We start from the raw sequence: 25,840 nt of genomic DNA, 5'->3' as shown, positions 1-25,840 counted from the left end.
CTGGAGCCTGCCCGTCCTGCCCCCACACAAGCCCAGAGCCCATAACCCGTCCTGTGCACCAACCCCTAACCACAGCCTGAGCCCCCCTTCTGCACCCCATGCCTTCATCCCTGGCCCGAGCCAGAGCTCTTGCTCCCTCCTTCACTCCTGTCCCCTATCCCAGACTGGTGAAAATGAGTGAGTGAGCAAGAGTAGGAGAGACTGAATGATGGAGGGAGGGGGTATGGAGTGCGCAGGGGTGGAGCCTCAGAGAAGGGGGCGGGGTAAGAGTGTTCGTTTTTCTGCAATTAGAAAGTCTGTGACCCTAGAGAAGCCCAAATCCCAAGGGGTTATGTCCCTTCAGCTTTGTGGAGACAGAAGGAGTCTGTTCCTATTGGTCACCTTTCAAATTACAGTGATTTCTCTTTGAACAAACCTCCTGAGCCATAGGCCTCATGAAGAAGTAGGGAAAGAACAAACATAACCACGTCTCATGGACAGTTCGTTTCCGAGTACGCCAACCACCAGACAGGTCACCTCCCTGGAGTTTCATGCCGAAGTGCTTAACAAGAGGCTAATCCTCCAAAGAAGGACCCAGCGAGCTGAAGTGTTATTTAAAAGAAAAATAGTAACATATACAGCCAAAAACAATTATCCCCACATGGCTCGATGTGGCAGCTTAAGGAGCTGATTAATCCAAACTAATTAAGAGCAGCAAATGAGAGTATTACAAACGCTCACAAAGTCTCAGCACTTTGGGGGGAGGGAGAGTGTTATAGGACTCAAAAGATAACACTAGTAACAAATGAATGGCTACGTGGAAGTCTGAAAGAGTACTGTATCTGTTCACTCTTCACACACACCCCACCCACACCTAGCTCAGTCCCTGAACAAAACTACAATAGGTTTCTTACATAAAGCTTAAGTAATAGGTTGTAGTTTATTTCATGTTTCTTTTCAATCCACCCAGGACCCTGGGAAAAGGAAGGGATACATGGAAACTTTAATCACTGTCTGGAAGAAGGGAAAGAGAGAAAGGGGAAACAAGATCAATGGAGCCAAGGGTTTGAATAACCCTGCAGTTCCTATGGTTATATAAAATACATCTGACCCGTTCACAAAATAATCTACAGAGATAAATGTACTTGATATTTTCCACTTTAATAGCTGCATATATTTAAAGCACCCAAATGAGGGTGACCTAAATAAAATGGCTATTAATTGTACATCAGGCAACTCTGAATTGAATCCATTTGATTCTGCCCAGTAGAAGAGCATACAATATTCTTCCTGCACTATTTTTTCCCCCCTTCTTCTTAAGGGCTTGTAATGTGTCTCACTTTTACAAGACACAGGAGATCAAACTTTTAGTCTGGATCGTGTCCTAATGGGAAGATGGGCTCCTTCCTCCTGCAAGAGCAAAGTGCAATTTCACAGCTCGCTCTCAGGTGGGATTTTCAAACAGGCTCACCGTTGGCCAAATTCTGTTGAAGTCAATGGTAACCTCAACGGGGCATATTGCGACCGTAGGAAATTCCCACCCCATCTTTGGCAGCTTTTATTTTGATGAGACTGACTTGGGGCTTGATTTAAAACCAATTGAAGTTAACATGAGTGTTTCTATTGACTGCAGGGCCTGTTTAACGATGGCAGTGAAATTCTAGCAATACCCCTTTAGATTAGCTACCGTTTGGGACTTTCATGTGCCATGCCACCAGGGAAACCTGTGAGCAGAAGAACTGGGCTCAGGATAAAGGGGGGAGAACTCCCACCTCTTCCAAAACCAGCCCTCTCCTCAAAAGAGAGGTGTTTTTTGAAGGAAATTATATAACATCAGTGGTCTGGGAAACCCAGCTAGCTCCATCCTCTTGCTTTTTTAGGCTGAGATCTCACGTCTCTAATATTCTCATTTCCTTCTCTCCCATCAATAACTAGAAAAAGAAAGCAGCAAGACACAAATGTAAATACAGGTTAAACCTCTGCCATCTGGCACTCTCTGGTCAGACAACATCTGTAGTCCGGCACGATTTCAGTTAGCCAGATGTCCACTTATCATGGGGGTGGCCAAGTTTCCTGCGGTCCCATAAAGTTTGTTTACAGCCACCAGTCCTGGCTCTCAGTGTTCTGTGCTCTTATTTAGCTCCAATTTACCCCTAAATGTCTCCTAAGAGCCCAGGAAGCAGTGGAAGTGTTGGTCATGCTGCTAGAGAACATTCACCTCCCGTGGTATGGCAGCTTCTCTGGTTCGGCACCAGTCATGTGGGGGGTACCAGACTAGAGAGGTTTAGCCTCCACCTTTATGTCTAGCTGTAGCCAGCAACACCACCTCCACCCCTCCCCCCACCATAGGCTAGAAGCCTCCATCCCAGCAAGATGCTTAAGCTTGTGCTTAACTTCAAGCTCATTACCTGACCCACTGAAGAGGATGAGGGTCAATGATTTAAGCACACACTTCAACAGAGCTGAACCAGGGCTAACGAGAGTGGACCTAACGGAGCAGCAGCACTCCACAGGAAGCCTGCCCCAGCCAAGCCCAGCAAGCAGATACCATGGAGCAGGAAAACTACTGGAAGGCTCCTCCTTCACAGAGTCGGTGGGAGAACGCGAAGAAGTGGTTTAGTTAATGCATGGAGGGGAAGCAAATTACAGATGGAAATCACAGAGCAAGTCAGAAGACAAAGGCTTGACATCAGCCACTGATGGCAAGAAACAGTTGCTATCCGCACCCCTGACAGCTGTCACATGGAAGTGGCATCTGCTGCTGGGCCGCTGGCAAGCAGCTTTCTCCGAGTGATGATTGTACGCCTCTCCCTTTCAAAACTCCACCATCTACTTTCGCCGCCATCCCATTCCTCTAGGGCTAGTGGCCTTGGCAAAACCCAGGGAAGGAAACCACTCGGATTTGCTTCCGAGCCTCCTGCCTCTGAGTTGCGCATGTAGAACAGACATGCGTGTTTCACGTATGATCATGTGACTTTGGCATGGACTAGCTCATGAAAGATGTGAGCAATGTAAGGGTCAGTGTATAAACCATGCATTATTTATATGGCATGGAACTATAGTGCTACTTAGCATTTGCACAGAGCAATCCACTCGCAGGTAGCCAATATTAAAGAACAACTCTCTCTTGTAGGTGAGCACTTACGCACACCAGCAATCCCCGGAAGCCGAGTCCACCTGCATGAGTAAATAAAGGGAGAGCATGGGCCAGTCTCGCCTGCAGTGCTTTCCATTTACAGATCTCAAAGTACCTGGGATCCCAAAGCCGGGATCAGCATCATCATCTCCACGCACCGTGTAAGCAGAGCCGCGGCAGCTGTGCAGAAAGGTGTCATTCCCCCCATGCAGAGAGAAACGCCAGTTGATTAGCCTGGCGGGATGTTCCATTGCATTCCCATGAAACAAATGCTGGACTGCTACTTGTACAACTCCCCCTCAGGCTTTTGAAAAACGGTAGAAGACAGTATATGGCTGCCGAAGGCGCAGCCTGCCAATAAGGTCCAGTAGAACCTCGCCGTTTCAAACACCTCAGGAATGGAGTTTGTTCGCAACTCCGAAGGACACTTTATGGCTGGTTTTTTTCCAAAAATGTACAACTGAATGTTGACTTAATACAGCTTTCAAACTTCACTACACAGAAGATGTTTTAAAATCAACTTAATTCAAATTAAACAAGCTCAGGAGCAGTTTCTTTATCTTGTCACTTTTTTAACTATTTTTTTTTTTTAAGTATAGGTTGGCCCTCTCTGGTCCGGCACCCTCGGGACCTGACTGGTCCCAAATGAGGGAATTTGTCAGATCAGAAGTAGGGACGTGAAGGACTAGTCGACTATCTGATAAGCAAATGCTTATCAGATAGCTGACAGGATAGTTGATTAGTCACTCCCCCACCCTTGCTGGAGGAGGGGAGACCAGCCCCCCAGACTCCATGCAGCGCTGCTTCTTTGAAAAGCTATGTGCAGCCCAGGGCCAGTTGGGGTTGTCCCCAGGCTGCACACGGCGTTTCAAAGCAGCAGCACTGCGTGGAGCCTGGGATCCCCTGGGGACTACCTTCCCCCCCCCCCCCCCCCCTCCGGCTGACCACAGGCTCCACCCAGCGCTTTTGCCTTTGAAGTGTAGCAACCCCTAGGGCTGTTGCTACACTTCAAAGGCGGAGGCACCCTATCGACTAATCAAACAGTCTATATAAACTGCATCGACTATTTGATTAATGAATTACCCGATACTTAACATCCTTAATCAGGGGAGGTCCCCTGCCACTGGCCTCACAGGACACTCCTGCTGGCTCTGCTCCCGCCCTGCTGCCACAGAGCCTGGGGCTTGGCTCTGGCCAGCTTCTGCCAGCTGGCTGGTCTCTCTAGGGACGGAACTCCCCAGCTGCCACGGACCAGCTTCTGTCCTGCCTGGCTGGAGCTTCCCAGAAATGAGTCAGAGCTCCGTGGCTGCCTGGCTGCTCCCGCACCAGGCCAGGATTCCACAGCTGCCCTGCTGCTGTTGCGCCCCCACTGGGGACTTCCCACAAATGCGGCTCCCCGGGTGCCCTGCTGCTGCCACACCGGTCAGAACTCCGCAGCTGCCCCGCTGTGCTGCACCCATACAGGCAGGGCTCGACAAATAATACAATCTACTCGCCCGTGGCAAGTAGATTGTAACCCAGAAGAGCCAGGTTCGGGCGATCTGCATGTGCGCAGAACGATCTGCACATGTGCAGATCGCCGGACAGCGTGGCTGGCGAGTGGGGCTCGCTGCGGTTCGGCGAGCCCTGCATATGGGACTCCCCAGTCCTGCTGCTGGACTCCTCACTTGCTTGCACTCCCGGGTGCCAGGGCCTTGGACTACACTAGGGAGTTATTTTGAAATAACCTCCCCCCTTTATTTCAAAATAATAAGCGGAGCTTCCACACTACCAACCCTGCTATTTGGAAATAACGGGCTGGTTATTTCTAAATCCGTATTCCTGCTTTCTTCAGGGGATACTAGTTATTCCGAAACAGTGTTAGTGTGAACGCGCCGCTATTTCGAAATAACTACTCCCCAGAGCAATTCAAGTAATTACTCCCCAGTGCTTCCTGGGGCTCCCAGTTGAGGTAGCGTGCCTGCAATAACGGAGCCTGCCTCAGACTAATTTCAAGGCTCCCCCATAGGGTGGACACGCTATTTCAATGTTGTTATTTCAGGAGCCATTATTTCAAATGTAATTGTTTCAAAATAATGTCCTAGTGCAGACATGTCCTAAGGTGCCACAGGACTCCTGTTTTTGCAGATACTAACACAATGACCCTTTGTAAACTAAGCAGTGTGAGCCACGGTTGTTACGGGGGTGGAAGACGTCCACTGAAAACCCAACATGCTGCAGGAAGTTGTTCCGGTGAATCAGTAAGTGGCATATTTCTTTCTAGCACAGTATGAAACCAGTGCAGTGTTAGGGTCCAGTGTGATGTGGGGAGTTACTAACTTTCAGAGAGACTGAAAAATCCACTCCCTTAACTTGCCAATGAGGATCTTCGGCAAGCAACTGGGCCTATATCATTAGCTGCTGCACACTATCAATTTTTCTTTAAGAAAAAACATTCTGAAGGCTTCTGAAGATAACTTTACGCAGGAACTGAACATAAGCACAAATCAGTGCAGCTTTAGTTAGATACCTGTGCTATTTTACAGTATAATTGTCAAGCAATTGCTATGTTCCATCTCAATCGTTGATGCGCTGGGGGGCGGGGAGACTGGAGAGAGGGGAAGAAGGTAAACAGGGTATGTGTGAAGGAATTCAGGAACAAAGCTTTGTAAATCATTTGTGGGACCTTCTGAAATAAAAGGAACCAGACAGATATTAAATATGTCTATTCAATTACTTTGTTACCGTTAGTGTTATTATGTAGGTTTTACTGAATGAACAAAGCCGAGGGGCCAAATAAAAAACATCATATAAAAGTTGGAAATGAATAGTTTGTATATGTGTACGAGAGAACATCAGGGAGGGTAGCAATTCATGTGTAGATTTTCACCATCCACGTCAAGAATAATTATGTGCACCAAGGCATGTGGAAATGTGCACCACCTGTAGAAACAAAAAATCTAGCTGTGGGCACTCTGCTAATCATTTGGGTGGCATGATCCTCTCCTGAGTGGCAGCACAAGTGCACAGCTGACAGAGAACACCAGTGGATAGAATGGAATAAACACATAATATGTATTCTGTATTTCCAAATCTAAATTATGCTTTCGCCTTAGAGTCGGGTGTCATGTTTAAAAAAAGGAAGAAGGACAATCCAGGGAACTACAGACCAGTCAGCCTTACCTCAGTCCCTGGCAAAATCATGGAGGGGATCCTCAAGGAATCCAGTTTGAAGCACTTGGAAGAGGGGAAAGTAATCAGGAATAGTCAACATGGATTCACGAAGGGCAAGTCGTGCCTGACCCATCTGATTACCTTCTATGATGAGGTAACAGGCTCTATAAATATGGGAAAGTCAGTGGATGTGATATACTTTGACTTTAGCAAGGCTTTTGATACGGTCTCTCATAACATTTTTGCCAGTAAGTTAAGGGAATATGGATTGGATAAATGGACTATAAGATGGATAGAAAGCTGGCTAGACTGTTGGGCCCAACGGGTAGTGATCAACTGCTCGATGTCAGGTTGGCAGTTGGTTTCTAGTGGAGTGCCCCAAGGATCTGTTCTCGGACAGGTTTTGTTCAACATCTTTATTAATGACCTGGATGAGGGGATGGATTGCACCCTCAGCAAGTTCGCAGATGACACTACGCTAGGGGGAAAGGTAGATACGCTGGAGGGCAGGGTTAGAGTCCAGAGTCACCTTGGCAGATTAGAGGATTGGGCCAAAAGAAATCTGATGAGGTTCAACAAGGACAAGTGTAGAGTCCTGCCCTTGGGCTGGAAGAATCCCAAGCATTGTTACAGGCTGGGGACTGAATGGCTAAGTAGCAGTTCTGCAGAAAAGGACCTGGGGGGTTACAGTGGATGAGACACTGGATATGAGTCAACAGTGTGCCCTTTTAGCCAAGAAGGCTAATGGCATATTAGGGTGCATTAGGAGGAGCATTGCCAGCACATACAGAGACATGATTATTCCCCTTTTTTCAGCTCTGGTGAGGCCACATCTAGAATAGTGTGTCCAGTTCTGGGCCCCCCGCTATAGAAAGGATGTGGACACATTGGAGAGGGTCCAGCAGAGGGCGACAAAAATGATTAGGGGGCTGGAGCATATGACCTGTGAGGAGAGACTGAAGGATTTTGGGTTTGTTTAGTCTGCAGAAGAGAAGAGCGAAGCGGGATTTGACAGCAGCCTTCAACTTCCTGAAGGGAGGTTCCAAAGAGGACGGAGAAAGGCTGTTCACAGTAGTGATGGATGGCAGAACAAGAAGCAATGGTCTCTAGGTTGGTTATTAAGAAAAACTGTTTCACTAGGAGGGTGGTGAAGCACTGGAATGGGTTCCCTAGGGAGATGGTGGAATCTCCATCCCTGGAGGTTAAGTCTCGGCTTGACAAAGCCCTGGCTGGGTTGATTGGTCCTGCCTTGGGCAGGGAGCTGGACTTGATGACCTCCTGAGGTCTCTTCCAGCTCTATGATTCTATGATTTATTCTAATCTATATTGAAAATTATATATGTTTATAAATGTAATTAAGCAAGCATTCCCTCCACACTTCAGGTTACACCAGCAAGATAATTTGTCCTCATTCAAAACTCGAGACTCCAACTCATTCAAGCCACTTTGAGAACTTACAAATATTTTTTTCTTCATGTTTCTGCCTGCATCAACACATGGAAGGATTATGATCATTTTCATTTCAAGCACTGTCATTCTGATTTAGTGCAATGTTTTTCATCTGCTCAAGGTAAAGAGGAATTAAGCCAGACAAATGAAATAATGCACTACAATCTAACATTTGGCAATTCAGATTAGTTTCGGGGAGAAAGGAAATTAAACAAGGATGACATTCAACCACACACATCTGGGTTGGGTTTTGACCCTCCCTCCCCCATCTGCAAACTTTGCAGCTCTATCAAGTCTTTAGCTCGTCCCTGAAAGCAAACTGGGTAAGTTGGCCTAATTCCCCAAATTATTTATACATGTTGCACAACTCGTACAATATTTTGCTTTCTGAAGCAAAAAAAACCTCTTAGCTGCTGGTAAACTGTCAGGTACTATTATTTTAAATACCCTTGTGAAATCTAAGAGCCAGAAACATGCTCATGCAGATTTACTACCTTCCCCCATATAAATTAACAGAGACAAATGCATGCAGCATGCCAGACTGTTGGGAAAAAAATACTGCCCTCATATTGAGCTTTGCTTGCAACAGAATTAAACAAAGAAATAAATAACCTTTAACCATTTCCCCTTTTTTCTGTAGAAGATGCACCCCCTAGATCCCTAAGCAAGTTTTTTCCTCCCCAAATGCAGTTAAAGTGCTGTTCATTTATTAATAAAATAAACTCAAAAGCCAAGCAAATCCTTAATTCTTTGGCCTTGTCTACAGTTGTCTTTAACCTGAGTTTGGAAATGGCATTTAAACACGGAGCCGATGGCCCTTGCTCTTAACTAGCTTTGTCCAGTGAGTGTGGCACAGACAGACCATAAACTGTGTTTCATAACAGTGTGTTAGCCTGGAACATGATTTTCAAACCTTGGTGTAACCAAGGCTTCAATCCTGCAGTGACACCTGCATAGACAGCCCCATTCCCAAATGGTGTGCCACTCAAAAGTTTGCTCCCTGCCCACTTCTGAATGATAATTAGCATTAGATCACAATTCAACTAGGGACTTAAGCACATGCCTCACTTTAAGCATGCAAATACTCCCAGACTTCGATGAGATTATCCATGTATACTGTGACTGCTCTCAGGGTTGAACTGGAGATGTCCACAGCTAAAAAATGTGAACTACAACAGCTTGACCTAAAGATGTCTATCTGGGGCCACAGTGGAGTAGGCAAAGAGACGTCTTGTAACACACATTCCACTATGAACAGCGCTCCCAGTAAACAGTGTGCTTGTGCTCAAGAGAGCTGATTAGCAGAGCGCCCACCGAGAGGTTTGTGTGTCTCTGGTTGGTGCATATTCACACATGGCTGGGTGCACATAAAATTTATTCTGCACACTGATAGGAAAAATAGCTGGAAAAGATTAGCAGGATCACTGGATATGGATTATACTTATAGCAAGGCATGCATTAAAGACCCTTGCCAAGTGCTTCCCAATGTATAACAATACTAGCCTATCAAACAGGGGCTAACATATTACGCTCTGTGATAATTATCAATGCCCTACTGTGCAAAAACAAGTATCAGTGCCCATAATTCTCCCCTCGCCCCAGCAGTGAAGTCTTTAAAAAGTCTTCTTTAGCAATTACAGCTAATAAAACTACAATTTTATTCAACACACACGTATCATTGAAACTAATTTTGCTCCATCAGGGCTGAAATTAAAACCGTCATTCAATCACATTAATCTCAGAGCTTGCTTACCAGCCGTGACATGGCAGCAAGCGTCCCAAATGCTTGCCAACAAGCACAGCGACAAGTCCTGGACATCCAATGTCCCTGCAAAAATCAACACATTATTCAACTCTTAGTGCAGTGGGAGAGACATGAAAATGAAAATGAGTGGTGTCCTCTACAAAGCACAGAGCTGTCCACAGTGTGACAAATTAAACAACACAGGCAGGAAGAAACCTGTATAGGTTTTTTCTTCACCGGGGGAAAAAAAAAAGCTGCACTCTTTCCTCAGGTTCCCAGCTTGCATGAGGCAAAATCTTAGTGAAAACCAAGAAGTGTGAAGCTTACAAAGATGCTAATAGCAAGTAAGTAGAAACGCTATGAGGGAGATGAGGGTTTACCTTGACCTGTTTCTACTTTGTGTTAAAACCACTACCTTGTCTTCAGTGCAAAAAAAGGGGGTATTTTTCAACCTCAGGATAATAAACACGCAGGAGCTATCCTGATGCAAAAACACTTCAGTAGCCACTTCACAGTTTTATTCAAGGTAAACTCAGTCAGGTCAATCCCACAGAGTAAAACTGAAGATCAACTCCCCAGCCCCAGTCTTCACTATGTTTTACCTCAGGTTAGCTCATGCTGTTACTCACTTGACTCTACTAGATAGACAGACAGACAGACAGACAAATAAAATAAAAGCAATTTTTTTAGCGCAGAAGACAAGGCTTAAAACTTTTGTCTTAATGAGGATTTTACCTCAAGTTTACTAACACCAGGTAAAAAACACAAATCTTTTCTCCGAGCAAAAAGACTAGGCTTCTACGCATAAATTGCAAACCTAAGGGATTCTAGTACTGCTTCCCTTTCTCCTCCACCCACATGGTCCCTTAACCAACGTGAACCGTTGTATGCAACTGGATAACCAGCAGAGAAGAACCGTAGAAAGGGAGAGTGAAGAAAAACAAATAGGGCTAGTCCCACTAAAACAGAGGAATGTACAGTTTATACTGATAAAGATCTAATTCTCTATTCAGCAGCATGGGATGCATTAAATAAACCCTACAGTAACATTCCTCAAAAGTGACAGAAATGTAGCCGTGTTAGTCTGGGGTAGCTGAAGCAAAATGCAGGGGGGCAGGAGTTTGGACAAAAAAGGAAGCTAGGGAAAGAGAAGGAAAACTGTTCTGGTCAGGCTAGCCGACAGAATCGCCAGGCCCCTGGGCCAGGCAGGGGGGACTCTGAGCTCCCAGATGCAATGGGGCCTAGGATAGAAGGGGCAGGGCAGATGGCCCTCAGTACCAATCAGACTGCATCTCTCCCTTCTCTCCAGCGCTGCCCGGAGCATGCTGTACAGGACGGCAATTTAAAGGACCCAGGATTTCTAGCCACAGAAACATAGGGCCCTTGGCCAGTTGCACCTTTCCTCCCCCGTTTGCAGGCCTGCCTTAAATAGCTGTTTAAAGGGATGTGGCAGTACAGTAGGCCTCAGACTCAGCTGCTCGCTAGGCCAAGGGTGATGAACCTAAGGCTCGGGGGCCAGATGCGGCCCCCAGGCTTGCCTAGATCCAGCCCCGGAGGCTCAGGTCTCCCCCCTACTTCTTTTTCTGTGGATCAGCAGCTCCCAACCCAAAAAAGATTCCTCACCCCTGCTCTAGACACTGACAATTCCCCATTTCTTCACACAGACTGCAAGACAGGGGCAGGGCAAACTGGTCTAGCAAATGGTCATCACAGCACATTTAAGGTTTGTCTATACTACACAGCTGAAAGCACCAAGGCTGTGTGGGGATAGCCCTGTCGCTCAGCGTGTGTGAACGATGTTGGTTGGCACTTCTGTCGACAAAATACTTCCACCCCTCACGAGGGGTTTTGCTTTGGCAGGAGCAGAGTGCTGCCGAGAAAGCTGTGTTCACAATTTCACTTGCTGCAGCAAAACTTTGTTATTCATGGGTTGTTGTTGGTAGGGTTGCCAGATCGTTTCAACAGAAATACCGGACACACTTGACATTACCTCACAATCTACATTACATCTTATTTAGAAAATACCGGACATTTATATTTTCTTAATTTGTTTCCCAAACAGAAAGCTCAAATACTGTACTGTCCAGTTCAAAACAGAACATCTGGCAACCCTAGTTGTTGGGTTTTTTTAAGCACCCATGAATGACAAAAATTTTGTCAATCACAAGCAAATGGAGACCTAGCCTTACCCTGATCACTTTTCCACATGGATTAGTGAAGTATTTCTCAATTCTCCTAGCTTCTATTAATTTGCTAATAAGTAGTATTGTTAATTGCAGCTAGGGTTGCCAAATGGTTTCAACAAAAATACCGGGCATGCTTGACATTACATCACAATATACATTACATCTTATTTAGAAAATACCGGACATTTATATTTTCTCAGCTTGTTTCCCAAACAGAAAGCTCAAATACTGGACTGCCCGGTTCAAAACCGGACACCTGACAACCCTAATTGCAGCATTAAAAAACTGCGAGCAGGGCACAAAACAAATCATTTTTAAATTTATGATTTCTAAACCAATCTGTAATTAGTTTCTGTAATTTGAAACTACAGGGTTTACATTTCCAAGCTTCTCTTGATAACAAAGGCTAAATATTTTTTAACGAAATAGAGACTCTCATATTACCAGGAACTCAAGCTTTAAGAAAAAAATACCATCTATCACAGAATTTGAGATGCACCTGCAAAAGCTGGCAACAATTTAGAATTTACCCAAGTTCCACGATTCAATCACAGTTGCTCTCACATGCAGTTAAATCTGTCCCACATGTCCCAGCCTGTATTAAAAAATCCTGTCACCCAAAATTAAGCTTTAAAAGAGTCACCAAGTAAGAAGGGGGCTATAGAAGTGTTTTCCCCCCTTTACTATGAACTCTGAGGCTATGCCACCACCAGGGTACTGGATAGAACATTGCTCCTTCAGCATTTTAGCTAGCCAGGTGCAAGCCAGTTTGTGATTTTACTTTCACGGAACATTAGCTGCCGTCAGCAGGAATAATTCTTTTTCCTTTCAAAGTGCTCGTTTGCATATTAAAGCCAGGAGGACTAAAAAGTTGCAATCTGTTTTCTTTTCCAAACAGTACTTAAGATGTAGTGCCCATTAGGCCTGGTTTTCAGACAAAGTTTGTAGTGATATAACTGTTTCATTTAGGGGTGTGAGTTTTCACTATATAGTTATATATTTAGTGTTTTATATATCTAGTTAGTAGATTTATAACTACATACCTATAATTCTAACTATACGGTTATACTAGCAAGTGGGGCCCATCATTGACCAGGCAAAGTTATTTTGCATAAATTACACTTATAGGAAAACATACGAACGGCCATAGTGGGTCGGACCAAAGGTCCATGTAGCCCAGTATCCTGTCTGCCGACAGTGGAGATGTCTAACACCAGATGCCCCAAGAGGGAGAGAACATCACATGGTCCCTCGCCTGTCATCCATTTCCAGACAAACAGATGCTAAGGACACCATTCCTACTCATCCTGGCTAATAGCCATTGATGAACCTAACCTCCATGAACTTATTTAGCTATTTTTTAACCCTTTTATAGTTCTGGTCTTCACAACATCCTCTGGCAAGGAGTTCCACAGGTTGACTGTGCGCTGCATGAAGAAAAACTTCCTTTTGTTTGTTTTAAACCTGCTACCTATTAATTTCATTTGCTGATCCCTAGTTCTTATATTATGGGAACAAGTAAATAACTTTTTCTTAACACGTTTTCCACACCAGTCATGATTTTATAGACCTCTATCGAATCCCCTTTTAGTCTCCTCTTTTCTAAAGTGAAAGTTCAAGAAATTAAATATGTCATAGAATTTTTTATTAATGTGCTTGCAAAAGGAAAGTAAAAAAACAGTTGTAAATTTGTAGGATTTCAAGCATTATTCATTTTATTGAATACTTACCATACATACTAAATTTGAATCAGAAACTCGTAAAGCTTGCATTACTCTTTCTGTAACTAATTTGAATTAGTCTGTGATTTGTAAAAGAACAAACTTTCTTTGCATTAAAATGACAGGTGAAGAGGCGACTCGATTTTAATTTTGTTAGCAAATACTTTTCATGAACTCTAAGCATAGTAGTCAGGACTTTTTTCTGATGAAAAACAAAAATAAATATTTAAACCTTTCACCCAGCCTATTCTGGTGTAAAAAGTAGTGCATTCAGCTAATTTAAGTGGCAGGATTGTTTATGCAAAATTTGTATTTGCAGGTAATCGCGAAGTATGGCTTTCTTTTGCACAAACAAATCCACAAACAAAAAACTCTTCAAAATATACGAGATATTTAGTTTTGTATATATCTAGTTAATATATTTATAGCTATATACCTATAGTTTTAACTATATAGTATTACCCACCCACACCCTGGCCTCTAGAGGGGAGGCAATTATATCGGTACACAGGTGCATTATACTTATATGCAATAAGTTATTTCCCTTCCAATGCAGGAATGCGGCTACATCAGTATAAGCACTTTTAGGATGACACACATACATCCACATCACAGGGGTTGAACCATTTTAGCCCTCCATTCGTTTTGTGTGTGTGCGTGCGTGCATGCGCACGCACACGAGGTCTCAGTTTAAAAAGATAATTTTTTTCCTGTGGCATAAAGCTCTGCTCTAAATAGCATGGCTGATTAAAAAGACATGTCTAAAACATTTGCCCTCCTCTCTCGGCTTCACTAAAGAGGCTTTCGTCATTTGAAATGATACTGTAATTAAATTAAGCTCAATCTAGACCGGTTTGCTGTGTCACAATGACAGGAAGCTGGCTACCAGGCCAAGAGGGCACAAGGAATTTTCCACCCAAACAGCACTGCATTTAGAACTGTGGCAGTAAACAGGAGATTTTTAAATGCAGCAACTTGTAATTAGAGCATGACTTTAATTATTGTGAGAATCCCTCCATCCCAGTGCAAACGGTTGTTGCTTATTAAAAACCAAACAATAGAAATAATAATAAAATTTATACAGGCAGGCAAAGTCTTTAATAAGAAAAACAAAATAATCATCCCTAGCTGTTACATAATTTTCATCTGCAGACCTCCAAGTGCTTTATAAAGGAGGTCGGTATCATTACCCCCGTCTTATTGATGGGGAAACTGAGGCACAGAGCAGTGAACTGATTTGCCCAAGGTCACCTTGCAAGACAGTGGCAGACCTACCACCAGAACATACCTCTGAGTGCCACTCTAGGGCTCTAGGCACTACGATATGCTGTTTCCACCATTAGTTTTTCCCTTTAATCTCTTTTTCAACATTTTAAATCCATGTAGCAGCACTGAAAAGCCATCAGCTCTGAAGGCTGCCGCCCTGCTAGACACAGGGCAGGTATGACATAGAACTGGGAATGGAAGTGCAAACTTGCCCCACATTCAGATGAGGGAGCTGAAGGAGTTTCATTGCCAAGGCAACTATACAGGCCCACGAATTGGGGACCGGGGTGGGGGGGAGGGAGGAGTGACATTTGCCCTGGAACCCAGCAATTCAAAGAGGCTCAGCTGCCTGCTGCTGCTATTGTGGCAACGTCTGGAACCCAAGGCCCATTAAATTGCCACCAAAGTGCCGTGCCACACATAGAATTCTAGAGCTGGAAGAGACCTCAGGAGGTCATCAAGTCCAGCCCCCCGCTCAAGGCAGGACCAATCCCAGGCAGCTCTGAGGGCCTGGAGGGGGAGCACTGTGGTCCAGGGGTCACAGAGCAGGCTGCCCTGAGCGCTGCCCCTTCAACCTGAGGCCACACCTCTTCCAGGAGCACAGAGTCCTCCCCCCCGCCCACGCCTTGTTCAGGGGCTCTCAGAGGCTGTTGGCTCCCCCGCAAATACAGTCCTTATCCACTCCACTGAAACTGCCAAGTTAGCAACTCTCAGCCTTATCCAAAGCGGATTGAAGGCAATAAACTTCAGAGCAAGCCCTTCTAATGGCATCATTTGTGATGCGGTCACTTGTCCCCTGGGCTGGGAAATCCACTGACACTGCCCACACCTTCCACCCTGGCCAACCAATATGCAGACTGTAAGTACTCTCAGCCTCACCAACAACCTGAGCTCTGTTTGAGAGGTTGTGACCTAAAGACAACGGGCTCTCTGTCTCTTCTTACAAATCTACAGCCAGGTCTCCTGAATCATGCTACCACATGTGATGCTTTGTAAATGTAACCTCCAAGCCTTTTGGGTGTGGTGTACTGTCCCATTGAGTGGCACTGAGATCACTGCTCAACACCCTTGGCTAATAGCCAGCTGTCTTTTAGGTCACGTGGTAGAGGCCCATGCACTAAGCTCCAGAGGTCCCAGGTTCAATTCCGCCTGTCGGGTGTTTACTTCAGAGACATTTTTTAAAGTATTTTTTCATTATAAATGGTGAAAGACAATGGAAACGAGAATTCTCCTCCAGAGATTTACTGGGAACAGGCCACCACAATTACACAAGGGAAACATGTAAGGTGACTCAGACTAACCAGCTAGGCACTAACCACAATGTATTAAAGAGTCTGAACTCTCTCCCACTAAAGTCACGCTCAGTATTTGAAATTTTGGCTTGAAGGGAGTCTTCACTCTTTTAAACCTGGCTACATCGGCACATTGTGACTATCAGTTAATATTACCAAGAGAGTATTGTCTAATGGTCTAAGCTAAGGTCTAGTTTGTTTCCAGTTCTGCCACTGAACTGTATGACTTGGAGTGAGTTCTAATCCCTCTGTGCTTCAGCACGTCAACTGGATATGGCAAAGCTTAGAGTAAATAATAAAACAGAGGAGAGAGTGTTTTAACTGTTTGGGAAGCACTTTCAGGTCCTCAGGTGAAGTGTGGGCTCCCCTCCCCCATAATCACTTTTTCTGTTGATATAACCAGGGCTCGACAAATAATGTAATCTACTCGCCCATGGTGAGTAGATTACGACCCAGAAGAGCCAGCGCAGAGCGATCTGCGCATGCACAGAACGGCGTGAAACCGAGCAGCTGGCGAGCGGGGCTTGCCCCCGCTTGGCGAGCCTTGGATAGAACAATAAATATTAGGAATATAAAATCCAGTTTAATACGTTAGCTGGTTAAACGTTATGTTTAACTGGTTAACCGCTTACAAGGGGGAGGGAGGGAGCAGGCGGGGCTGGAGCACCCCAGTCTGCAGTACACTGCTCTGAGGGCTGCTCTAGCCAGGCTTGAAGATAGGGTTGCCAGGTGTCCGGTATTGACCCGGACTGTCCGGTATTTTCAGCTCCTGTCCGGTTTAAAAAAAAATTCACCTAAAATGTCCGGTATTTTCAGAATTTTTCCCTGGACAGAAGGCGAAAATGCCAGGCATCTGGCAACCCTACAGACATTCAGCAGCCGGCCTCTCCCCTCCTCTCCCCTGAGCCCCTCCCTGGCCCCCAACACCTCCAGCCCCCCAACCCCATGCTTACCTGGTTCCCCAAGGCTGCCAGCACAAAATGGCTGCGAGCCAAAAGACCTAGGGAAAGCAATGCTTTCCCTGGGTCTTAGTGCTCAACTGCTCCCCTGTTCCTATCCGTGCACTTAAAGGGGACATGCTGTTTTAATGCTGGTTTTCTTATTTATTCATTTATTTTTGCTCAACAACTTTGGTCTCCCCCCCCCCTTTTTTTCCCCCTTCAACAGAATTTTTTCCCATTTTTGGGGGGTGGGGGTGGGGGAGAGAAGGGGTGTTCGGTATTTTTGTTTCAACCATCTGGCAACCCTACTAGAGGACCCCCTGCCTGCAGCAGATCCCACCAGGTTGGAGCAGCCTCCTGCCCACAGTGGGTGGGAGGCCGCTCCAGGTCCCGCCCTGTTAACCGTAAACGGTAAGCATTTCCTGGTAAGGGTGTTGCTTACAAATCATGAGCAACCATTCTGTTTACTATCAACAAACACATCAAATGCTAGGTATAAAGAAAAAAAAGATACCATGAAAGACCACATGGTAGAAAAAGCAAACAAGAATCCTCTCTGCTCTGCACTCCAAAATGGTAGAACATCCATGAGAGACATCATCGCTAGAATCCACATGTATTTATGCTTTCCTGAACTGGGGCCAACCTGAGGAAGAACTTTTAAAGATGGCTCAACTTCTTGGGTCCCCATTACCCCTTAATAGCTGTGTTTTCACACTGAAAACAATGGTCCTTAAGCATGTGACAAACGCTTTCCTGAAGAGAGAGAGAGATACTTCAGAACATTTCTGAACTGGGCACTAAAGAGGTTCCACTGGTCAACACAATCCTTAACACATCCCACGTGTCCATGTTACTATAGCACACTAACCAATGAAGAACTAATGAACTCTTGTTTATCCAGTCCATGACACATCTGGAAAAATACACAAAGCAGAAGCATCTTTATGACATCTGTGAGCGCAAACACACAACAGTAAATTATAGCTCTCTTTCCTCTACTAAATGTACCAGAATAACCCTTCAGGCTTTCACTCAATGCCGGTGCAACACATCAAAGCACAAAACCAATCTTATTTATTTTAAGAAAGTATTTTTGGCTAAGACAGGATTGAATCAAAAAAACCCAACCCCAAGTATGATTTTTCTTTTTTTTAAAAAAAAGATGCCATTGCACTCAATCCCTGTGTAGGACAGACACAGGTAAGTAGATCTGATTAGGAGACATCCTGTGCAAAGTAACAGGATAGAGTTTAAAGACTTTCCCACTGCCCTTTTGTAAATACCTGCTGAGTAAGTGTGAAGATAAGACAAGTATTACATTACTATGTTTCCTGATGCATGAAGGGCTTTTTTTATTGCACGGGGTTTAAAAAAATATGAACAATTGCCACAGTCAGCTTCAGAAAAAGGCTCAGCTGCAAAATGAAACAGGGTAGTTTATTAGCAAAGAAAAACTCATCTAAGTTTCCCTGGCTGTAATGAAAAGAAGTTTCGTTTTATTTCCTGCTAGATCCTTTTTTTGTTCCTTTCATATACTGACTTGCATATTAAGTGATATTTCTCAGAACCATTTTTTTCTAGCCAGAGAAGAAATCAACTGTGATTTATATCTATGGATTTAGTTTGCTTATTGACTTATGGGGGGAAATTCATAATCCAGACACTTTTAAAAAACAATTTGTTTTTTAACTAAGAGTTGAGAATTGTCGTGCTCCTGAAAGACACCAGAATGGCAGGTCTGGAGTATGACCTACTCTTGTTATCATACAGCAAGCATGACATAGCACGGCAGGGCCAGTTTCCCCCATTCTCCCAGCTCTGCCAGAGTTCTTCAAAAGGTGAGCATCAATAGCCAATCCATCTTTGGCTTTTGTTCAGGCTGCTAACAAGGTGTAAAATTCCTGCCAATTGTAGTGGTGGGTTTATTTTATGAGAACTGAACAGAGACCCAACTCTTATACACATTTACACCTGGCATTATGATAACACTTGTGGGCTATGAACCCCATTGCTCATACACACGTAAGGAGAGAGTGTTTTGCCTCCCGAAAGCTTACAATCTTAACCAGTGATGGGCAACCAACGACCCATCGGGGTTCTATCTGTGGCCCACAAGACATTCTGGTCACTGCTGCCCATATGCGGGGCTGCCAAATTCCACTGGTTTTCGTCCACGTAGCATTTTTCCCTACCAGTATTACGAAAGTGACACACACGTGAAATGAGGTGTGCACTGACAGCACTCAACATTCTGAGAGCCGCGTGCTCCCTTTGCAGCCAATCACAGTGCTGCTACGGTTCAGCCGACACACACCACAAATTCTAGGTCTCCTATCCCCGGAGACCGTCTCGGTGACGACAATCTTGCGACCCACTGAGATGAAGGGGGGCTCAGTCATGTTACCCACTCCACTAGCCTTGGTTGCCCATCGCTGATCTAAACAGTTGAGAGACAGAGCTGAAGAGACCTGCCCAGGGCCATTCAGCAGGTCAGTAGCAGAGCTGGGAACAGAATCAGGTCTCTTGATTCCCCCCCATCCAGTTTATTATGCAACAGACCATACTGCTTCCTCCATGCATAACCTAGTAAATCTTAATAATCTACTTCGTATTTTAAAGAGTTTGTCTGTCTGATCTAGAACTCCCCCTCAATGGTAAGAGCTAGGACCACCAAAGTTGGTCCACAGCAGGGGTTGGCAACCTTTTCAAACCAAAGAGCCAAACTACACCGATGTTCATAACAAGTGGTCAAAAAAGAGCTGTATAAGAATGCCCATTTGCATGACTGAAAATATACAGCTTAATATTATTGATAACTGACAATGTTAATAACAGCATAAATCAAACACTGTACTCACAAAAAGTCCTCTTGTAATTATTTAGTCTTTAAAGTGCTTCTAGACTATGTTGTTTTTTAAGTTTTTCCTGTTACAGACTAACTCAGCTACCTTCTGAAGCTTATCTACTCACGGTCTCTCTTTTTTCTTCCTCCCCCCCTTTTTTCTTCGTTTCTTTCTCTATTTTTCCTTCTCCCTGCCCCCCGCCCCCTTCCCTTATTTATTCTTAGATCTGGACTTCTAACACTCCTGTCATCTGAAGAAGTGGGCTGTGCCCATGAAAGCTCATGATACCAGCTACACCTTAGTCTTTAAGGTGCTACCAGACTATTTGTTGTTTTAAAAGTTTTTCCTGTTACAGACTAACTTGGCTAGCCCCTGAAGCTATTGTACTCACAGACTTTATTTAATGGGATTTCTGCTGCTGCATCTTTTCGCACAGTTCTTTGAAGTTTACATCATAACTGGGCAAATCCAGCTTCATGCACGCATTCAAGGGTCCTCTGTCAATCTTATGATAGAGGGCTTGGGGATGTGGCAGAGCAGGAGTCTGGGTTGCGGTGTATGAGGGGCTCAGGCAAGGGATTTGGGTGTATGATGGATTCAAACACAAGACTGGGGTATGTGGGGTGCAGGAGTGTTATGGCAGGGGACTGGGTATGAGGGGGTGCATGAGTATGGGCATGTGGAGATGTGAGGGGATCAGGGCAGAGGGTTCAGGTGTATGATATGCTCAGGGTTGGGATGGAGGGGATGCAGGAGTGTTATAACGCTGCGGCCAGATGGGGGCTGGGCCCCAATTGGGGGCTTGTTGGCCAGGCTTCATTTTTAAATAACATAAAATATTATGTCCAGCACAAAAGGTTTCAACATTGTCTTTATTTACGGCAGCAGTGGAGAACCCTTTTTGGGTTTGAAAAAATGTGTCAGGAACCACTCAAGTGAGAAGAAAAAAGGGGGAGCAGGGAGGACTGAAGTTCAAGGCCTCAGACCAGATTTAGTCTTCTGGGGTTCCAGGGTTAGTGGATTTTGTGGGCCCCCCAGCCTCTGGGGTAGGGCCAAAAATGAGGGGTTAAGTGTGCAGGCCAGGGCTGCCAGTGAATGGGATAGAAATGGGGGTGCAGGATCTGGGTGGGAGGTGGAGTGTAGGAGGGGTTAGGGTGCAAGGGTCTGGGTAGGAGGTAGGGTGCAGGAGCAGGCTGGGAGTAGGGTGTTTGGCCAGGGGAAGAGGCAGGAGTGAATTGAGGGCAGACTGCCTGGCCAAGGGGCTGGGGGGAGGCTATCTGACCAGGGGGCAGGAATCGGCTGGGGGCAGGGTGTCTGGCCTGGGGGTGGGGGGTGAGGGAGGCACTTAAGTGCTTTCTCACCACATGTAACATGGCCTCCTGCTGCTCCCATGCACCAGAAGGAAGCCTCCAAGCAGGATTCACAGGGGAAGCTGCAGGAAATGTTTCCCAGGAGAATGAAAATGACAACACATGGAGTCATTTTTGGTTCCTGTTTTCCCGCACACTGAGGGTACGTCTAGACAACAGGCTTTTTTGAATTTCCCGGGCTTCATTTGCATGTTGCCGGGTGCCGTACAGGTAGTTCGGAATAGGAAGCCTAATCCGAACTACCTAGTCCGTGCCGCAGGAGTTCGGACTAGCCGGCATTTAAAAATGGCAGCGCCCAGCAACATGCAAATGAAGCCCGGGAAATTCAAATCATGGGCTTCATTTGCAAGTTCGTATGACTACATTAACCACCCTAGTTCGAACTAGGGTGGTAGTGTAGACATACCCCCAGAGACTACATCCGTATTCTACTAATGTTGAAAAGGAGTGCTAAGGACAATAAGGACCTGAAAAACCCAAAAAGGCTAAGGAATACAGTGAAGGCTTCTATCTACTAGTAACATCGGCTATTTGCAGGGAGGGGGAGATTTTGAAATAATGAGGCAAAATAGGATTCTGTAGGGATTTTCAGGAGTGCCTAAGTGATTTAAGAGCATGAGCACTGTTTGACTTCGTGGGATTTGTGCTCCTAAAAATCACAAGGCACTTGTGACAATCCAACCCTCAACTACGGATCAATAGTTATGAGTAAATTAAATGCAGGAACTTTGTGGGTTTAGGTCAGACCTTTAAAGATTTTCTGACATAATTTAAACCGGTAAATTAAAGAAAGGACCAAGAGACCATTTGTAGGAAATACTCCTGTAATCTGTGCAATACAGAAAGCAACCATATTAGTGACCACTAATTGTGACCATTAATATTAATAAGCAAACAATGAATAATGTATTACACCCACATAGTGCCACTGCCTTCCATCCAAAGTGCTTTACAAACCCATGCATGTTTCGATCACTCAAGCTCTGAGATTTATTTCATTATTATTTTTTATTTTATAAACATAAGGTCGTGGAAAACAGCACTAAAATCTATGATATGCAATATTTTTGACTGCCTGAATAGGTTTTTAATAACTACCTTGATTTTATTATCCTCAAGTCCACCCTTTATTCCCAGATTTCTAGGTATGGTATAGGAAATTTCTAGACAAGGAAATTTGCCAAGATAAATACATTATTAAAAAGAAAGCACTTCATGACACTGGTTGAAACATGCCACACATCCTCGATACTATACCAAATCGGCTGCGCTTCACTACTTCCCTACACCTAATGTGTCCTGCTGTGCCCAGGTGTCATATTGTTTTGAGGCAGCTTTAATGACCATAAACTGCACTTATTGGTGGGTAAATTGAGTTTTTATACATGTCAGCAATGGTAGTGCTCATTATTTTGACAGATACTTAGCTATTCATTTGAAAACAAGAAATGCAACAAGCTCCAGCTATATTTTTAATTACCCTTAGATTGCATTGGGATTACAGAGGCGTAATCACCAACATTTAGGGTTTTTTTTTTTTAATGTAAGGCCCTGTGGCAACAAGACAAAAATGTATTCCAAAATCCTGGCTGTTCAACTTCCTGTATCTATTAAAATCAACCCATTGACTTGTGTGCAAAGGAACCAATCCCTCGACTTGTGTGCAAAAGGAAATGTGTGTGTGTGTGTGTGTGTGTGTGTGTGTGTGTGTGTGTGTGTGTGTGTGTGTGTGTGTGTGTGTTTTTTATTGTTCACAAAAAGGAGGAGCTTTCAGATGTGGACAGAGGTTTCATTTTTAATACAAAAGTAACATGATTGAATCATACTGAATCATTCTCCATAGGACCGCTGGGAATGTGGGATGAATGTAAAAACTGAGAGCTCCATAAAATACGAAGAACAAAGGTAAATTAAGCAAGAGTGTTCTAACCTTTTGAAAAAGAAAAATAAAGCATCATGATTTCAGCAGATTTAGGCAACTGCATCTGGCCAACAAAACAACAATAATGTTGTTGAAATTCTCCAAGGGGCAGCCGTTTTAGTCTTAACTGAAGAAGAAAAAAAAAAAAGAATGGTCCTGCAGCACCTTAGGGTATGTCTACACTACCACCCTAGTTCGAACTAGGGTGGTTAATGTAGTCATACGAACTTGAAAATGAAGCCCGGGATTTGGAACGAGGTGTACCAGTAGTTCGGAATAGGAATCCTAATCCGAACTACCTAGTCCGTGCCGCGTGTAGCCGCGGGCACGGAGTACGAATTAGCGGACATTTAAAAATGGCGGCGCCCGGCAAGATGCAAATGAAGCCCGGGAAATTCAAATCCCGGGCTTCATTTGCAACTTCGGTTGCCTACATTAACCACCCTAGTTCGAACTAGGGTGGTAGTGTAGACATACCCCCTAAGACTAAACAAAATGTAGATGGTATTATGAGCTTTTGTGGGCACGGCCCATTTCTTCAGATTAATGGAGCAAGGGCTAGTTATAAGAAGTTTCATTGTTCATCAGGGGATATATCAAGGTGCTCATAAAACACTTACACTTCAAGCAAGTACCCCCATGATGAATGAAAACTTTGGTTTTGGGGCGGGGGGGAGGTAAACTGAGGCCCAGAGATTAAGCAATTTGCTTCAACGCATTAAAGGCTCTGTGATAGAGCTAAGAAAACAACCCAAGAGTTTTCACCTCTACTCTAATCACTAAGCAGTCTGCCCTAGTCACTGAACTGACATAACACACTCATTTAACTGCAACCACACTTAATTGTAATTATATATATTTTACACTTGGATTTTTTTCTTAAAAGAAGGTTAATTTTTTTAGTGCGGCATAACCTGTAATTACACGAGCTTTCTAGGATTGTCATTCTTTTCTGTTCGTGTGTGTGGATTTTTCACTAACTCTCCCTTCTTTTTCCCGGGCACCCACACTGCTGCAGCAGTAATGTAAACTAAATCCTGACGTATCATTTCCCTGAAATCAACTGGTAGCTGCTGCCTTTTAACTTCTGACTAAGAGGAAGTGAAGCATGACGGACAGAGTCAGCCGTTCAGACAGACTTTGCTCTTGCATTTCCATTTTTACATTCAATAGAATATGGCCTCTCTTTCAGCAGAAAAGCTCATGCTGACTATTTTCATAAGCACCACATTAAGCCGAACACCTGAGCAAACCACAATCTCTCTTCCTCTCTCTTTCTTTTAATGGTGCAGTTCATGGCTCAACTTATTTCACCTCCCTGGCTTGTCAAAACAATTAATCTACTTAACAGGTTACAGGTATAAGTGTGAAATAAAATCTGTATAGTAATGAGATACTCCTGACACTGACCAGTTTAAATCATTCACCTTTAGCTTCCAGCACATTAAGAAGGGAATGGAAAAAGAAGTATGCTTCAACTAACATTACTAGGAAAGCAGCTTTTAAAAGGAAGTCCCCACCTAATCCATTTCTTTTTCTCTTTTAAAACCCAGAAAATCAAAACCTCCTATTTCTTTCTCTAAAGTGACCAGTAGCTGCTTTAAAAGACAAAGAGACACACACACAAATTCCTTGCTTTCAGAACTGAAAAGCACCTTTTTTTTGGCCAAAAGCTATTTTAATAGATTATGTCCCAGCAATGAATCTCTCCTAAAAAACATGATGAGAGAGCCTTGAATCATGGCAACCGGAGCTCTGTAAATCAAACAAACTGCAGAAACGAGCAAAGGGAAGATTTTGGCACTAAAGAAGAAAGTGACAGCTCTATGCATCAATCCCGATGATTGACAAGCTGTCCCCTTGATTTTTTTTTGTTAAACTTTGCTCTGTGGACTGCACTTTATTATGCCGAAATAACACAAGATACAATAATTAAGCTCTGATCTCGGTGGATTGTTCACAATGATAATTCTACCTTTGTAACTCTGCTTCAAATAAACCCCTTTTGTTCTGTCTTATTACACAGATTCTAGTATCATTCAAGTATATTAACTGTAGCCTATTACTGTCATACAGAAATGCTCCCTGAGCCATAGCAAAAGACTCCCCAGACAAAACTTTATGTCATGTTAATCCAAGCTTTAATAACTATGAGGATATATAACTGTATTCTAATTGTGCTTTGTGTTTCTGCATATAAAAAAACCCAGAAGATATCAAAAGTGACAGTGGCAGCTTTCTTCAAACAAAAACCATCAACTCCTCTTTCTGGGTCGTTGAGAGTCTGCAGCAAAAACACCACACCACACCGTCGCCCTGCATTTTTATTCAGAAGAGAGGGGCTAAAAAAGGTGTTCCATGGATAATGCCAAATCAAGTACCAGGAGGAAGGGAAAAACGTGACTGCGGTGCTGAGCGCTGATGGTGTTGCAACTAGAACAGAAATTAACACCTTCTGAAATAGCATTTACAAGGGGAAGATCAATATCATGAAAATTGTACATATTTAATTCTGGAGGGTGTGCTGAAAACATCTGATAAAGAGCATTAAGCACAGACATTCATTTGGTGACTGATGATTTTTCTTTTCTTTTCTTTTTAAAAGAAGTCTGAACAATTTACTGTATTTTCATATGTAAGTAGCAGATAGGGAGGGAACAAGTGCTCAAAGAAGTGACAAAAGGGAAAAGTCTTATCCGATTATACCTACCTCATCCCTCCTAGGGGTTGGTACAAAAGCATTCTCTACAATATTTCAGTAGTGCTATGACCAACCTGGATACAAGTAGCCTGAGAAACAAGGGTGATATCGCTTTCACCTATGAGTTTATGACCC

General features: G+C 44.1%; 1 protein-coding gene across 23 annotated transcripts in view; it reads right to left on the bottom strand.

Moving 5' to 3' along the window:
• The window catches only part of MSI2 (musashi RNA binding protein 2), a 468,712-nt gene that overhangs the window by 226,704 nt on the left and 216,168 nt on the right, over window positions 1-25,840 (bottom strand). For 15 of the 23 annotated variants that reach the window (XM_075904806.2, XM_075904805.2, XM_075904808.2 and 12 more), the window contains one exon: window positions 9,471-9,545. The exons of the other annotated variants lie outside the window; for them this stretch is intronic. In XM_075904806.2, the coding sequence (XP_075760921.1) occupies window positions 9,471-9,545 (75 nt within the window). The remainder of the gene's footprint in view (window positions 1-9,470; window positions 9,546-25,840) is intronic. 23 annotated transcript variants of the gene reach the window in all.

This window comes from Pelodiscus sinensis, chromosome 21 (genome assembly GCF_052426305.1).
Source record: "Pelodiscus sinensis isolate ZL-2025 chromosome 21, ASM5242630v1, whole genome shotgun sequence".
In the NCBI taxonomy this organism is placed as follows: domain Eukaryota; kingdom Metazoa; phylum Chordata; order Testudines; family Trionychidae; genus Pelodiscus; species Pelodiscus sinensis.
The sequence above is the reverse complement of the archived record's forward strand: the minus strand, read 5'-3'. Positions and strand labels throughout refer to the sequence as shown.